The sequence below is a fragment of the Neophocaena asiaeorientalis genome, unplaced genomic scaffold (assembly GCF_003031525.2).
Source record: "Neophocaena asiaeorientalis asiaeorientalis breed wild unplaced genomic scaffold, Neophocaena_asiaeorientalis_V1.1 scaffold114, whole genome shotgun sequence".
Lineage (NCBI taxonomy): Eukaryota > Metazoa > Chordata > Mammalia > Artiodactyla > Phocoenidae > Neophocaena > Neophocaena asiaeorientalis.
In genome coordinates this window covers 9,401,910-9,418,115 of record NW_020173116.1, presented here as the reverse complement: position 1 = coordinate 9,418,115, position 16,206 = coordinate 9,401,910, and the positions used below count along the sequence as shown (strand labels likewise).

At 43.1% G+C, this 16,206-nt stretch overlaps 1 protein-coding gene across 1 annotated transcript; it reads left to right on the top strand.

Annotated features, from left to right (window-relative positions):
* Positions 1–8,127: 8,127 nt before the first annotated feature.
* LYG1 (lysozyme g1) lies at positions 8,128–11,321 on the top strand. The gene is given in 4 exon segments (XM_024743970.1): positions 8,128–8,139; positions 8,264–8,441; positions 9,363–9,493; positions 11,007–11,321. Coding segments are annotated over 4 exon segments (540 nt in total). The 3' UTR covers positions 11,226–11,321.
* Positions 11,322–16,206: the final 4,885 nt, after the last annotated feature.

Sequence of the window (16,206 nt, the reverse complement as noted above, 5' to 3'; positions counted from 1 at the left end):
TGGGCTGATGGTCTCTAAGGACAAGAGCGCACTGAAAACAGGTGAGCAGTGGAACTCTGCTCAGGCCTATTTAGCATGAAAAATCCAGGATATGGTGATCAACTGATAATGACTGTGTCTCTGCTGCTACGTAAATAAGAAAAGTTGGAGTCAGAGAAAACTCAAGAACCTTGCAAGGAAAACACAAGTTATAAAAGATTATGTAGATGATAGAATGATTTTTATTTATAATACTTATACATGTTTAGATTTCTTTTAATTTACGTATATAGTTACTTTTGGATTTGTGAGCACGGGCGAAAGAAAGAATGGGAGAACAAAAACATGTGTGCATTTAATGGGAACTGTTATAGGCCATATGAGATGTGTTTTTTGTGAATTCAAAGCCAAAGGACAGAGGTGTTTATGTTTTTCCAGATGTAACCTCTCCCCCACCCTCAGGCTCCCTCCTATTTCATTAACCCCACCCACCTTAAGTGACGCCTCTATAACAAACTCCTATCTTCTCTGGAGGCTGGGAAAGATCTTAGGCCAGCAAGTCTAACAGCTTAAACTTGGCAGAGTCAAAGGCTAGACAGGCTTCAAGAGTCTTGGGTGGAAGAGAGACCATGGTCTCTTAGATTTGATCTTTGTTCAGAACGGGATCTTCCTGGGACAGTCCTTTGCACTGGGAGAGGAGCCTTCCTGGAGTTCCCAACTCTGGGAATCCCAGATGGGCAAAGTGAGGAAAGCAGGCACAGAGGCCGAAGGGAGAGAAGGAACTCCTTCCCAGGTTTCTCTCAACCAGGAAAGGATGTGCCTGCAGAGAGTGAAGAGAAGTGATCGAACCTTCCAGGCTGGCGATCCTTGCTCACAACCCAAATTCAGTAAATATATATTTTCATGGACCATGTGAAAATGCAACTCTGCAAAAAGTGAGTTTAAAAGGAGCCTTATATCTGACTCTAGAAAGTTAGATTTTTCTCAAGAAAATGTGGTCCTAGTGGCAGAAACATTTTATGTATGTGGCTGTCATTGCTGTTGTTTTCATTTAAGGGCTGTTGGTGCACAGCAGTCTGCGGGGCAATGCTACGGTGTGTGTGAGGAGGGAGAGCATGAGGGGATATGGCTAAGATGTGATGCTACTGGAAAGGCCTTTCAGTCCATAGGGAGCAAGCAAGAAAGCCGAGTTAGCAATAAAACCAGGGTCAGGTGACAGTACAACGTGGAGCAGAAGAGACCTGCCTGGTGTGTGTGTAGAGAGCAGTCCTCAATCCTTCCAGGACCAAGTGGGGTGGGGCACGATGGGGCAGGGCCACCTCCATCTCCCAGCACCTTAGGATGTTAACACGGCAACTTTTCCAGGCTGGTCGGAGGACCCTAAGGACCTAGGATGCCTATGGTTCAAGGTTTGTGGGGATAATCTGGGAGAACATTCATGGAAAAGGAATGAGGGTTCTCTTGTGAGAGAATTACAAAGAACAAAGATCTTTATTTCCATCTTTTCCAGAAACATTAACTGAGGAGGAAATGGTCCATGACACCTTACAAATCTAAACACTGCTTTGAGAATTACAAAGTGCTCAGTGGAGGAAGGGTGAATGGAGGCCACCAGGAACCTGAACTGGCCCCAAGTGGTGTTCAGGTTGTCAGTTTCCAGCGTGCCCTCCACCTTGACACCCCCATGCTGTCTGTCACAGTTTTGCTCTCCAGAAAGGGAGAAGAGGGATGCTGCAGTGGATGCTGTGCTTGGCATCATGAACACAGTGCTGGACTGACCTGATGTTCTGATAATGGTTCCAAGTGTCTGGAGCCACAGGGGTTTGACCAGATCAGTCCTGGGTGACCGATGGAGTCTCCCCCCACACACTCCAGTGACACCTCAACACTCCCTTCTGAACATAGGCTCCTTTTTGGCACCTGGAAAGTTGGGTCACAGAGTTTGGGTTCCTTCCATATGCTACGTTGATGTCTTATTGTCCCTTCTTCTTGCTCTTTCCTGATGTAATTGAAAAAAGAAAACAAAGTAACTCTGTGTTCCTAAGTCATTGGCACATGTATTTACACAGACTCTTTTCATCCAAGTGCTTACGCAACACAGACATTCAGTTCCATGCTTGGAAAATGAAACGAGCTTTCATGTTGCAATAAAAGCTAAGTTTTTCCACTTGTGTTTCCAAGAAGAATTTTTTTCCCCTGGAAAAGCAGTACAAAGAGTAAAATGCTCTGGGTTTTGCATCTGGTTGCAAGCAGTCCTTTTTTCGGATGGGTCCTTTCCATAAAGCCAGTGAGAAGCCTCTGTAAATATACACACACTTTCATGAAACTGTGAGCTTTTCCTGTACCTACACGGCTCTTTCTCTGCTCTTTTTCCTGGGACGGAGTGTCCTCTCTCATTCAGTGCTGGGGGCTCAGTGGGTGACTCCTGTTAGGTGATTGAATCTGAGAGTTCCTGTAAACACAGCTAAAATTCAAAGTTCCTGTATGTTTCTGGTGTTCTGGACTGGGCACGACATTTTCTACTCAGCTAAGGGAAATCAGATAGACCATCTCAATATCGTAGGGAAGAAAAACAAAAAGCATGGCTTTTTGTTAATTCAAATGACTTCCTAAATACCTCTTCTTCATCTTGACGTATTCTCTTCCTGGGTGTTTGGAAGGAACCACCCACAATACTAACCTTCAAACAAAGAGAAGAGAAAAGCATTATGAAAGTGCCGAGTACATATTTATACACACACCCCACTTGTAACGATAGTAATAACTCAAAAGGATCGTAGCCAAGCTCAGCTGACCAAGGGAGATGATGGGAGCAGCCAGCAGTAGAAGGGGCTCACGGAAGGTGGAGGCTTTGGAGGCAGGTGGCTGGCTCCTCAGGCATCCCCTGGGGTCAGCAGCAAGCTATTCTGGGTGGCATTTGTATATTCATTTGGTAGCTAGTGGGGGAACCAGGGCTCTTTGTACACGAGGAAGGTGATTAGAGGAATAGCTGGGATTGAGAAAGTATTTGAGAGCAAGTGCTTGATGGTGACCAGTTGTCCGATCTCTTGTCTGCTGACCCCCTTATGAGTTCAATCCTGGACCCCTATTGTGACCTGACTTCGTGAGGATTTGACTTTGCTGGTGGAAATAGCCTGTTTATTGGTCTCCCCAGGCTCTGGCCCAGGTTTGTTCCTGCCTAGGAGTCCTAAAGAGGGAGAAAGGGAAACATGGCTCAAGGTGACCAAAGGGGTCTGAGATTCCCAGGCTGGGGGCTTAGAGCAGTGGGGAATGTCTTCCAGCTCCTTCTTCTAACCAAAGCAAAGATGGCAAGGCACCAAGGAAAGCGTAACCTTTCCTCTTAACTGAAGGAAAAAGAACCCAAAGCAAGAGGAGCACTGATAAGAAGTTCTACTTTTGGTATTACCTTTTGATAATGAAGAGGCTATTGGGATAAGGCACATGCCTCAGAAACTGGCTTTTCAGGATCTGCAGTCAGAGCACCATATTTCTCAGGGCTGAGAGTCAAAGTATCTTGGTTTCTTGAAAGAACCTGTATTTGGTAACTCGACAGTATGTTGAGTCCCTGTGGGCTGAGCAGGAGTCTCGTCATTTTTAAGCTAATTAAAAGGATGGATGGAGCACGTGTCCCGCTCTGGCTTATTTCATTATGATTCAAATAATTAATTTTCTTAGTTCAGACAGGGGGACACACATTCATTCTTTTCACACTTTTCCATAGAAACACTACATAATGTTATGACAACAATTGACATCTTCACATCTTTGAGCTAATTTCTATTTTAAAATCATTTTAGGATCCGTAGTGCCAAGTCCTCAATATGTCTGTGCTGTGGCTACTTCTGGGCCTTCTTGCCTTTACTGGTGAGTGTGTTGCATTTTTCCCAAATGACCTTGGAGATGGGAAAGATAAGCATGGGAACATAGTGGTACTTCTGATACTTAAAACTGCAGTGGAAAATGTTCTTTTTCCCCCCAAGCTGTTCAACAAATCCTGGAGTTGCTAACAGCCACTGACAAGCAGCCTCTTGCCAGGTGCCTCCCAAAAGGAGGGGGCTCTGCAGAATGTGGGGTGGACTTACAGCAGCATTGCTTGGGCCAGACTTTAAATCCATACCATTGAAAAATGCTCACTGTTCCTCTATAAAAATTCTTTCACCAGAAGTATTTATTGAATTTATTAATAGACCATATAATTCTACAGAAGCATTGACGTGATTTACCAATGTAAAACTAATGTAATGAAATACAAAACTAGCAACACTGGGATCAAGGAGATGGGACTCAGCTAACCACTGAGGCTGACATCGTTGCCATGCTTGAATTTCAGATTCGGTCCTAAGGTTCCTTGCAACTGGGGCAAAGAGGAAAAGGCAATTTTTTTTTTTTTTGGACAAAGAAAAGTAGGAAGCATGGCTCCTCAAGAGAAGCAAATTTTTTCCTGGCTCTGAATTTTAAAAACTTCTCAGATAGGGCCAGCCTTACATTCATTCCTTTCTTTCTTGAACCATCCATTCAACAAATATTTTTTTAAATTTTACAAGGAATTTGGGGACTATAAGGAACTTTGAGTGAAGGAGACAAGACGGCAGAGTAGAAAGACATGAGCTCACCTCGTCTTATGGGAACACCAAAATCACAGCTAACTGCTGAACAACCATCAACAAAAAAGTGCTGAAGATACCCTACATCCAAAGACAAAGAAGAAGCCACAATGAGATAGTAGGAGGGTTGCAATCATGATAAAATCAAGTCCCATACACTCCAGGTGGGCGATCCATAAACTGGAAAATAATTATACCACAGAAGTTCTCCCGCAGGAGTAAAAGTTCTGAGCCCCACATGAGGCTCTCCAGCTTGGGGTCTGGCAATGGGAGGAGGAGCCCCCAGTGAATCTGGCTTTGAAGGCCAACAGGGTTTGATCACAGGAATTCCACAAGACTGGGGGAAACAGAAACTCTACTCTTGGAGGGTGCACACATGGTCTTGTGCACACCAGGACCCAGGATAAAAAGCAGTGACCTCATAAGAGACTGAACCAGACTTACTTACTAGTATTGGAGGGTCTCCTGTGGAGGTGGGGGGCGCAGCTCTGGCTCACTGCAGGGACAAGGACACTGGCAGTAGCAGTTCTGCGGAGTACTCATTGGTGTGAGCCCTCTTGGAGGCTGCCATTTTCTCACCAACACCTGGCTCCACTCTACAGCCGGTAGGCTCCAGTGATGGGATGCTTCAGGCCAAACAACCAACAGGGTGGGAACACAGGCCCACCCAACAGCAGACAGACTGCTTAAAGTCTTCCTGAACACACAGCTGTCCAATAAACCACACCCCCTGACACATCCCTGCCCGCCAGAGGGACAAGACCAAGCTCCACCCACCAGTGGGCAAGTACCAGTCTCTCCCACCAGGAAGCCTGCACAAGCCTCTTAGACAGCCTCATCCACCAGGGGGCAGACAGAAGAAACAAGAAAAGCTGCAACCCTGCAGCCTGTGGAGGAAACTGCAATCACAAAAAGTTAGGCAAAATGAGATGGTAGAGGAATATGTTCCAGATGAAGGAACAAGATAACACTCCAGAAGAACAACTAAGGGAAGTGGAGATAGGCAATCTACCTGAAAAAGAATTCACAGTAGTGGTAATAAAGATGATCCACAATCTTGGGAAAAGAATGGAGGCACAGATCAAGAAGATACAAGAAATGTTTAACAAAGACCTAGAAGAACTAAAGAACAAACAACAGAGATGAACAATACAATAACTGAAATGAAAAATACACTAGAAGGAATCAGTAGCAGAATAATTGAGGCAGAAGAACAGATAAGTGAGCTGGAAGACAGAATGGTGGATTTCACTGTGGTGGAATAGAATAAAGAAAAAAGAATGAAAAGAAATGAGGACAGTCTAAGAGATCTCTGGGACAACATCTAAATGCACCAACATTCACATTATAGGGGTCCCAGAAGGAGGAGAGAGAAAGGACCTGAGAAAATATTCAAAGAGATAATAGCTGAAAACTTCCCTAACATGGAAAAGGAAATAGTCACCCAAGTCCAGGAAGTGCAGAGAGTCCCAGGCAAGATAAGCCCAAGGAGGAACATGCCAGGACACATAGTAATCAAATTGACAAAAATTAAAGACAAAGTAAAAATATTAAAAGCAACAAAGGAAAAGCAACAAATAATGTACAAGGGAACTCCCATAAGGTTTTCAGCTGATTTCTCAGCAGAAACTCTGCAGGCCAGAAGGGAGTGGCATGATATATTTAAAGTGATCAAAGGGAAGAACCTACAACCAAGAATACTCTACCCAGCAAGGCTCTCATTTAGATTCAACAGAGAAATCAAAAGCTTTAAAGACAAGCAAAAGCTAACAGAATTCAGCACCACCAGACCAGCTTTGCAACAAAGGCTAAAGGAACTTCTCTAGGTGGAAAAGAAAAGGCCACAACTAGAAACCAAAAAATTACAAATGGAAAAGCTCACTGGTAAAGGTAAACATACAGTAAAGGTAGGAAATCATCTTCACACAAATTTAATATCAAAATCAGCAATTGTGAGGAGAGCACAAATGCAGGATATTGGAAATGCATCTGAAATTAAAAGACCAGCAACTTAACACAATCTTCCTTACATACAGACTGCTATATCAAATCCTCATGGTAACTGCAAACCAAAAATCTATAATAGATACCACACACACACAAAAGGAATCCAAACACAACACTAAAGTTAGTCAACAAATCACAAGAGAACAAAAGAGGAAGGGAAGAAAAAGGACCTACAAAAACAAATCCAAAACAACTAACAAAATGGCAATAAGAACATACATTATCAATAATTACCTTAAACATAAATGGATTAAATGCTCCAACCAAAAGACATAGACTGGGTGAGTGGATACAAAAACAAGACCCATATATTTGCTATCTACAAGAGACCCACTTCAGATCTAGGGACACATACAGACTGAAAGTGAGGGGATGGAAAAAGGTATTCCATGCAAATGGAAATCAAAAGAAATCTGGAGTAGCAGTACCCATATCAGACAAAATGGACTTTAACATAAAGACTGTTACAAGAGAAAAGAAAAAGAAACTTTGGGGAGCATATAATGTGATTAGGGAGAGACTACAGGGCAAGGAGTAATGAGTGATACAACCAACTACTATTAAGGGTATTTGTCACCAATTATAAAGATAAAAGTGCACTGATTAAAAAATAAACAAGGAACTGTTGGCTCATTTAATTTTTAGTACACTCATAAAAGACCAAGTCATTTCATTTCCTCATTTCTCTTTGATTACTCATCACAAGATTTTAAAATAGAAGTATTTACTCCAAAATACCAGTATTTTCAGATGTCAATCCCATGAAGCTCTTAGTAAGAAAACAGAACTTTAAAATGCATTTACACAAACCTACAGTACACAGATGATGATGTGCAACAGATATATTTCCAAAGATCTGCATATTATTAAGATTTGATTATATAATCTAATTTAGTCAAAGATTAAATTAATCAAAAAGAGTAATCTAATGAGAAGTCCTTACAGGCTGGTAATAGTGAGATGATTCTGTCAAGGGGCAGCTTCCTGCCCCCTGTAGGTAACTTGTTGCTGGCTCATGTGCCCTCCTTGTGGTGTGAATTATAAATTCTAGAGAATGCCCTCCCCTTCAGTGACTAGAATGACAGTGAAAGTTAAGGAGAGAGATGGAAGGGCAAAGAGAGAAAGGGAAGAAGGGGAAAAAGGGAGCCCCGGCATAGAGATCTGGTCCTGGACCTCACAACATATCCTCCCCCCTTTGTTGTCTTAGGCTCCCACCTAGAAGTGCACACAAGAGCAGGGGAAGCCAACTCCAAGTCCCAGTTTACCAGCTGTGCCTTTACTTTGGGTCTGGGTTGAGATCCCAGGGAGGACCAGGCTTCATACTACATGTTTCTCCAGAGCAAACACAAGTATCTCACCAGACCAATGAGTTAGGAGTATTTGAGGGAGAAGTGCCGAGTTCACCTAAGACACAAGATGAGGACTAATTTCCAGGGAACACAGAATCTCTGCTTTGATTCTAAGACACCCACCCAACAGCACTGTTCGGCCCCAGAGCTTTGCAAGTAGTATAACTGCTCCAATTGTTCTCGAGTCCATGGAAGAGGAGGTAAGAAGTTAGTATCTGTGATCACTTAGTTGCCATACTGAAAATTTCAGAAGTGTTTCCATGGCAAATTGAGTTCCTGTTCATTGATTTTAGTACAGTTATTTTCATTAACATCACTTCATGATGGATAGAAGCAGGATCAGAATTACTAGTTCAGTGTCTTAGGCTGACATTTTCTCCATTTGTAGGCTCATCTGAAAGCAGCAGTTGGGGATGCTACGGAGACCTCCAGACCCTCTACACCCCTGGGGCGTCTTGCGGGACTGGAAGGCGTCGAGGACTGAAATACTGTGGTATTGATCGTCTCACTGTTCACCTTGCCCCCCTCCTCTTTGTCCTCTTTCTGTCAGAAGGTGACTCCTTTTGGCAAGCGTGGTTTCCACCGGGTTTTGTCCCTTCCCTTGAGATGCCACCCCAAGCCTCCCTGTCCTTCCCCACAGTTTTGATCCTCTCAGCATATCCTTTAGGTTCCCACTACTTCCCACAGCCCCACGCAGCGGAGTGATGGAGACAGCACGGGATGTGGGGTCCACAGAGCTTGTCTGAGTGTTAGCTCTGGGGCTTCAACAAGTCACTCAGGTCTCCTGAGCATCCACTGGAAGGGTGAGAATAGCACTTACTTTACAGTGTTGACAGCTTTGTTTGATGTAAGGTGGATGAGAGAGCTTGTGAAACCAGGAAAGTGGGCTAGCCAGGTAAATTAGTACTGGTCTTCATTTTGCCATTTCTCGTTATTTCGTAAAAGTTTAAGCTCACATGATTCTGGGTGTCACTTTAGGGCAGAAAGGTGGGCAGGCATGAGGAAACCTGCCAGGGAAACTCTCCAAGGACTCCTTGAAGAGTTGGGAGAACTCTTCTCTCATATTCTGTCACATGGTAGCTGATGGACAGGTACATTTTATTGGGTCACTCTGGGATGTTTAGGATGGGGCTGATGGTGTCTGTGCCCATGGAATTTTCCAGGGTGGGCCAGAGCAGCCCCTGAGAGCCCAGCTGAGGAGCACAGAGGACACTCCTCAGGGGATATGGACGCAAGCTCAAAGGAGGAGAATCATAATCTCAGGTCTAGGGATGGCCACGAGGGATTTCAGACCAAAACTGGGGCTTCTCAGTCCTAGACCACTGACCAGGTCCCTGGAGTGTATTTTCTCTCTCTTCCTGAACTCCTGTCTCAGCACGAGTCACACCAAGCTGCCTCCTTCCTTCTGTGTTTGCTTTAAGAGTTCGTGCTTCTGAAAGGCTGGCTGAAAGAGACATGCCATACCTCCTGTGATATCAACCCATCATGTGTACAGTTGGCCTAAAGTGCTGCATGGACCCTGCTGTGATCGCTGGTGTCTTGTCCAGGAGTCTCGTGGTGGCAACGTCCTGGTCAATGTGGACAGTATGGGCGATGGAGCCAGGGTGGTGCAGGTAACCTGCCATCAATCATGCCGTGTGGCTTGTCACAACCCCAAGGGACTCCTCCACATTCGTTATTGCTGATGGCACCCCTGGAGCACTGCTCCATAGAATACGGAGTAAAAGATGCTCTCTGGAGTTGTGAGAATCACAGCTCTGCCTGGGAGATGTGACAAGCAACATTCCTGCTTTGTTTAGAGCCACAGTTTCCTTTCAAAGTAAATTATGCTGTGTTTCCAGGCTGTCAGCAACCAAACCCTATTCTGGATTTCCGATAAGGTGATGGTGCAGGAGAGAGATCACAGATAGAATCCTTGCTCTGTTATTTTGTAACCATGTGACCTTGGATAAGTCATTTACTCTCCCTAGGTCTCAGTTTCCTCATCTATAAAATGCCATCTCAGAGAATTGTTATGAAGACTCAATGAAATAATGTGAAGAAGCACTTGGTATCTGATAGATTCTCAACAAATACTGAATTCCCTTTCCCTTGTCTTATTTCTACACAATCCTTAGTTATGAAGATCAATTTCAGTTTTGCACTAATTCTGCCTGGTATCACTTGCTGCCTGATAGAAACTTCCAGGGAATGGGTCATTCGTTAACCCCACTGCCGAATTAACTCTGTGCTGGTTGAATTGGCGATGCAAGGGACGTAACGAGGACATGTTTCTTCCTATGCATTTCACATTGTTGTCGATGTTGAGAAACCTGTAAGTATTGCACTCATACTTCAAGCTTTTAGGAAAACGTACTCCTCAATGATCTTTAAATTGGCTTCCCAAAGTACATGACGCTTGACAATTTAAAAGTACTTTCAAATAATTTATCTTATTTTGATGTGGGGACCCATCCAATAAACTGATGAGATGAAGTCGGTGGGGGAGGCAAGTCATCTGCCCTTTACAAGTGAGGAAGTGGATTTGCGAGGACAAAGTCATTGCCGCAAAGTCACCCAGCAGCTGGAAAAATGCAGTACTGGGACCGAGGACATCATTGGTGATGTCAGGGCAGGCATCGTTTCTCCTGCCCTGTTCTGCTTCCTTTGTAAAGGATGAGTCCATCTCCTTTGAAGATGAAGAAAGAACTCCCCAGAGTCAGACATTTCTCCTACCTATGGTGAAACCCACATGGTATACAAGAAAGTGTAGAAAAGTTACCTTTAGACATTCAGATTATCTGAAAGGAGAGTTACAAGTCCAGATAGAAAAACCCCTTTCTGACCTGTTTAGAAGGTTTATGCTTACAGCACTTCTGAAAGAGGGCATCAGACTGGTCCCTACGCTACATCTGTCACCTCTGGTTTCCAAATCTGCCTCTTACCATTACCCTGAAAACAGCTGTGAAATGTCCGCTTGTCCCTTCCTTTGCCTAAACTTGTAGCTTTACTATTTATCCTCGGGGAGATTGAAGGTGGCGATGGTTCTGCCAAAGGGGAGGAGAGAAAAAGGGAAATGAAAAAGTAGCCCTGATCCCAGGAAGCTGCATCAACCTCTGCCTCTCTCCTCGCAGGACCCTGGCCTTCGTGCCCCACCTCCTGGATCAGCAAGGCCCAGGTTTCCCAGATGACTGAGGTCCTGACTGTTAGAATCAAAGAAATCCAGAGGAGGTTTCCAACCTGGACCCCTGACCAGCACCTGAGAGCTTTGTGTAACTCACGGGTTGGTTTCCCAGCGTGGAGTTAATAGGTACAAACATAATTCATTGCACCAGATTCTCCCAAACCTCAGTTGCCTCCTAAAAAGCAACTAGGAAAGAGAATCTGAGTTAACTGCTGAGTACCCTGCCACAGCGAGGGGCTGTGGGCTTGGCATTAACCCATCTCACAAATTCCAGGTGGACTCTGTGACTACACCCGAATCAGCCAGGACCTGAGCTGTGACTTCTGCAATGGCGTCCTTGCACGAGCCAAATACTTCAAAAGACAGGGCTTCTAACGCTTCAGCTCAGACCCAAGATCATTATCGTGCAGGCAGCTTCAGTTGTTACACAGATAAAAGTAGCCAATGAGGCCAGAAATTCTGAATCTGAGTTTGACCCAAATGTCATCAAAATAACATGAATCACATTAAAGAATTATTATCTGCATTTTGTGGTCTGGTGTGTGCAAATAAAAGGCTGTGTCTCCTTAAAGGTATTTCCACGGATGTGAGCTGTAATGTGGACTTCTGTGAAACGAATCCTGCGTCTCATTGGCTTGCATTGTCAGACTTAGCAAATAAAAATATTGGAATCCCAGTTAAATTTGAATTCCAGATAAAAAATGATTTTTTTTAGTGTAAGTCCCATGCAATATTTAGAACACATTTATACTAAAATATTATGTGTTGTCTATTTGAAATTCAAATATAACTGGGCATATGGTTATTTTATGTGGCAACTCTATCACTGATTTCTTTGATAAAAATCATAGTTTCGAATTTTAATTGAAAACTTTTGATGAGAAAAAGGGTAAGAGGGTAGCCAGTCCCATCTGCTGGGGGGAATAGTTTTGCAAAAGGAGGGAAGGGCACAACCTTTATAAAAATGACATAGCCACTGAGGACACAACAAAAACTGGTTAGAACCGACTAGGTCCAAGATGGCAGAAGGTTCGACTTCCAGCAGACTTTGAGCCTCATTATACGTTCATTGTAATACATTAGCTAAATGACATACCCAGGGGTGCCACGACTGTTCTGAGGCCAGCCATAAAAGGCCAAAAAGTGGGCAGTGGCCCAATTCCTGGAAATCTCTGCCTTTTCTCCAAAATAATTGGAATAATCTTCTCACTCATTAGCCTATGAAATTACCCAGCCCATAAAAACTAACCACACCATATTTTGGGGTCTCTCATCTTCTGAGATGGCCCACACTCCGTGGAGTGTGTTTCTCCCAGGGCTGCTCTCACTTTCTGAGATGATCCCATGTCCTGTGGCCACTTTCACCTTTTGAGACGGACCACATTCTGTCTATGGAATGTGTACCTCTCTAAATAAATCTAATTATAACCTATCACTTTGCCTCTCACTGAATTCTTTCTGCGATGAGACATAAAGAACCTGAGCTTCATTAAGTCCTGAGACCAGGTGTGTGATCTCTAAAAGACAGTGGGATGGTGAAAAACTGAAAGCATTCCCACTAAGATCAGGAAAAAGACAAGGATGTCCACTCTCACCACTCTTATTCAACATAGTTTTGGAAGTCCTAGACAGCAATCAGAGAAGAAAAAGAAATAAAAGGAATACAAACTGGAAAAGAAGAAATAAAACTGTCACTGTTTGCAGATGACATGATACTATACATAGAAAATGCTAAAGATGCCACCAGAAAACTACTAGAACTAATCAATGAATTTGATAAGGTTGCAGGATACAAAATTAATGCACAGATATCTCTGGCATTCCTATACACTAACGACGAAAAATCTGAAAGAGAAATTAAGGAAACAATCCCATTTACCATCACAGCAAAAAGAATAAAATACCTGAGAATAAACCTACCTAAAGAGGTGAAAGACTTGTACTCAGAAAATGATAAGACACTGATGAAAGAAATCAAAGATGACATAAACAGATGGAGAAATATACCATGTCCTTGGACTGGAAAAATTAATACCATGAAAATGACTATACTACCCAAAGCAATCTACAGATTCAATGCAATCCCTATCAAACTACCAATGGCATTCTTCACGGAATTGTAAAAAAAAATTTTACAATTCGTATGGAAACACAAAAGACCCCAAATAGCCAAAGCAATTTTGAGAAATAAAAACGGAACTGGAGGAATCGGGCTCCCTGACTTCAAACTATACTACGAAGCTACAGTAATCAAGAAAGTATGGAACTGACACAAAAACAGTAATGTAGATCAATGGTACAGGATAGAAAGCCCAGAGATAAACCCACGCACATATGGTCACCTAATTTACGACAAAGGAGGCAAGAACATACAATGGAGAAAAGACAGCCTCTTCAATAAGTGGTGCTGGGAAAACTGGACAGCTACATGTAAAAGATTGAAATTAGAACACTCCCTAACACCATACACAAAAATAAACACCAAATGGATTAAAGACCTAAATGTAAGACCAGACACTATAAAACTCTTAGAGGAAAACATAGGAAAAACACTCTTTGACATAAACCACAGCAAGATCTTTTTTGACCCACCTCCTAGAATAATGGAAATGAAAACAAAAATAAACAAGTGGGACCTAAATAAACCTCAGAGCTTTTGCACAGCAAAAGAAACCATAAACAAGATGAAAAGACAACCCTCGGAATGGGAGAAAATATTTGCAAATGAAACAACAGACAAAGGATTCATCTCCAAAATATACAAACAGCTCATGCAGCTCAGTATCAAAAAAACAAACAATTCAATTAAAAAATGGGTGGAAAACCGAAATAGACATTTCAATAAATAAGATATACAGATGGCCAAGAGGCACAAGAAAAGATGCTCAACATCACTAATTATAAGAGAAATGCAAATCAAGACTACAATGAGGTATCACCTCACACTGGTCAGAATGGCCATCATCAAAAAATCTAGAAACAATAAATGCTGGAAAGGGTGTGGTGAAAAGGGAATCCTCCTGCACTGTTGGTGGGAATGTAAATTGATATAACCAGTATGGAGAACAGTATGGAGGTTCCTTAAAAAATGAAAATTAGAACTACCATATGACCCAGCAATCCCACTACTGGGCATATACCCTGAGAAAACCATAATTCCAAAAGAGACATGTACCACAGTGTTCTTTGCTGCACTGTTTACAATAGCCAGGACATGGAACCAACCTAAATGACCATTGACAGATGAATGGATAAAGAAGATGTGGCACATATATACAATGGAATATTACTCAGCCATAAAAAGAAATGAAATTGAGTTATTTGTAGCGAGGTGGATGGACCTACAGACTGTTATACAGAGTGAAGTAAGTCAGAAAGAGAAAAACAAATACCATATGCTAACACATATATATGGAACCTAAAAAAAAAAAAAAAGGTTCTGATGAACCTAGTGTCAGGGCAGGAATAAAGATGTAGACATAGAGAATGGACTTGAGGACACAGGGGTGGGGGGAAGCTGGGGCGAAATGAGAGTAGCATGGACATATATACACTGCCAAATGTAAAAATAGGTAGCTAGTGGGAAGCAGCAGCACAGCACAGGGAGATCAGCTCAGTGCTTTGTGATGACCTAGAGGGGTGGGATGGGGAGGGTGGGAGTGAGGCTCAAGAGGGAGGGGATGTGGGGATATATGTAGGTATATGGCTGATTCACTTTGTGGAACAACAGAAACTAACACAGTATTGTGAAGCAATTATACTCCAATAAAGATCTATTAAAAATATAATAATAACAATAAAAGCACCATCTATACACCTAAAAAGAAAAGAAAAGAAAAAAAAGACAGTGGGTTTGAGTTCCAATCTGAGTTGTGCGGTTTCAGTTTCAGGAGAGTCAGTTTTAAACGTTGCAGCATTATCTTAACCCTAGGTCTCTCTGACATCTAAGTTTACCTCTTCCTCTCCTTCCTTGAACCACAATCTCCTTCGTCCAATTTCCCCCAACTCAGCTAAGCTCTCCCATTCTTTGGGGCACTTAATTAAGACTAATAGAGTCAGGCCACCGGAAACTGATTCCTCAGTTGGAGCTGCCCTCAAGGACCTTGACCACTATACTGACAAATTATTTAATTCTAGGGGTTGTATTCTATAAAAGTAATTGACATCCCATTCTATCAACACTTTACAGAGTGTCATTCTAGAACAACTACCATCATTTCAAGCAAAAATTTGTTTTGGAAATGACTGTCTCACCATATATGAAGCACTATATCAGAGTCTCTGCCCTCAGGAACCGTTAAATCATAAAATTTAGTTGGGAATAGCAGCCAGCCACACATGTGCACAGGTACAGATGCAGGGCGGACATCAGGTGATTGTGTAAAGTGCTTACCTTCTGTGTTAGGGGCTTGTGGAACCTGCTCACGACCATTAGTGTCCTTGAACTCCTGGGCTGCTTCCTTCTTGTCTCCCCACCGTCTGTCTTCCAAGACCCACTCTCAAGGCTGAATCCAGTGAAGGGATCCTCACTAAGGACAATATGACTGAGAAGACCTCAGGAATATACCTTTGGAGATTTCCATTTCCCTGGCACAATGGCAATGGACTGGGAGGCACTGGTTACGAGTCCACGTGTGAACCAGTTGGGTAAATAAAGTCCTGCAATTACCAGGGCAGCCTCACGCAGCTTCTGTATTCGGATAGGGTAGGGGGTCCCCGGAGGAAAAGAACCAGATTTCACTTTTCTTTTTTTGACATAAGAGAAACCATTCTGGCCCAAGTCATTTTGTGATCTAAGCCTGGCTGCAGTGCTTGCCCTTGAACAAGTCATGAAGCCAAGCAGGACTCTGTGGGGCTCCTGGGCACAGAACCCTTTCAAACAGCTGCTAATCAGGGAAGGGAAGGGATGCAGAGACAAGGGAGGAGCGGCCAAGAGACAACAGTGCAGCCTTGCGGCAGGTCCTGGTTCTGTCTCAAGGGATACGCGTAACAGTATCTTTGAGCCCTTCTGCATAACTAAAACCCCCCAAAAATGGAAAATGCTAACTACTTGATGAAGCATTCTTCAGAGAAGATCAGGAGACCAACTGAGGCCAGATTAAAG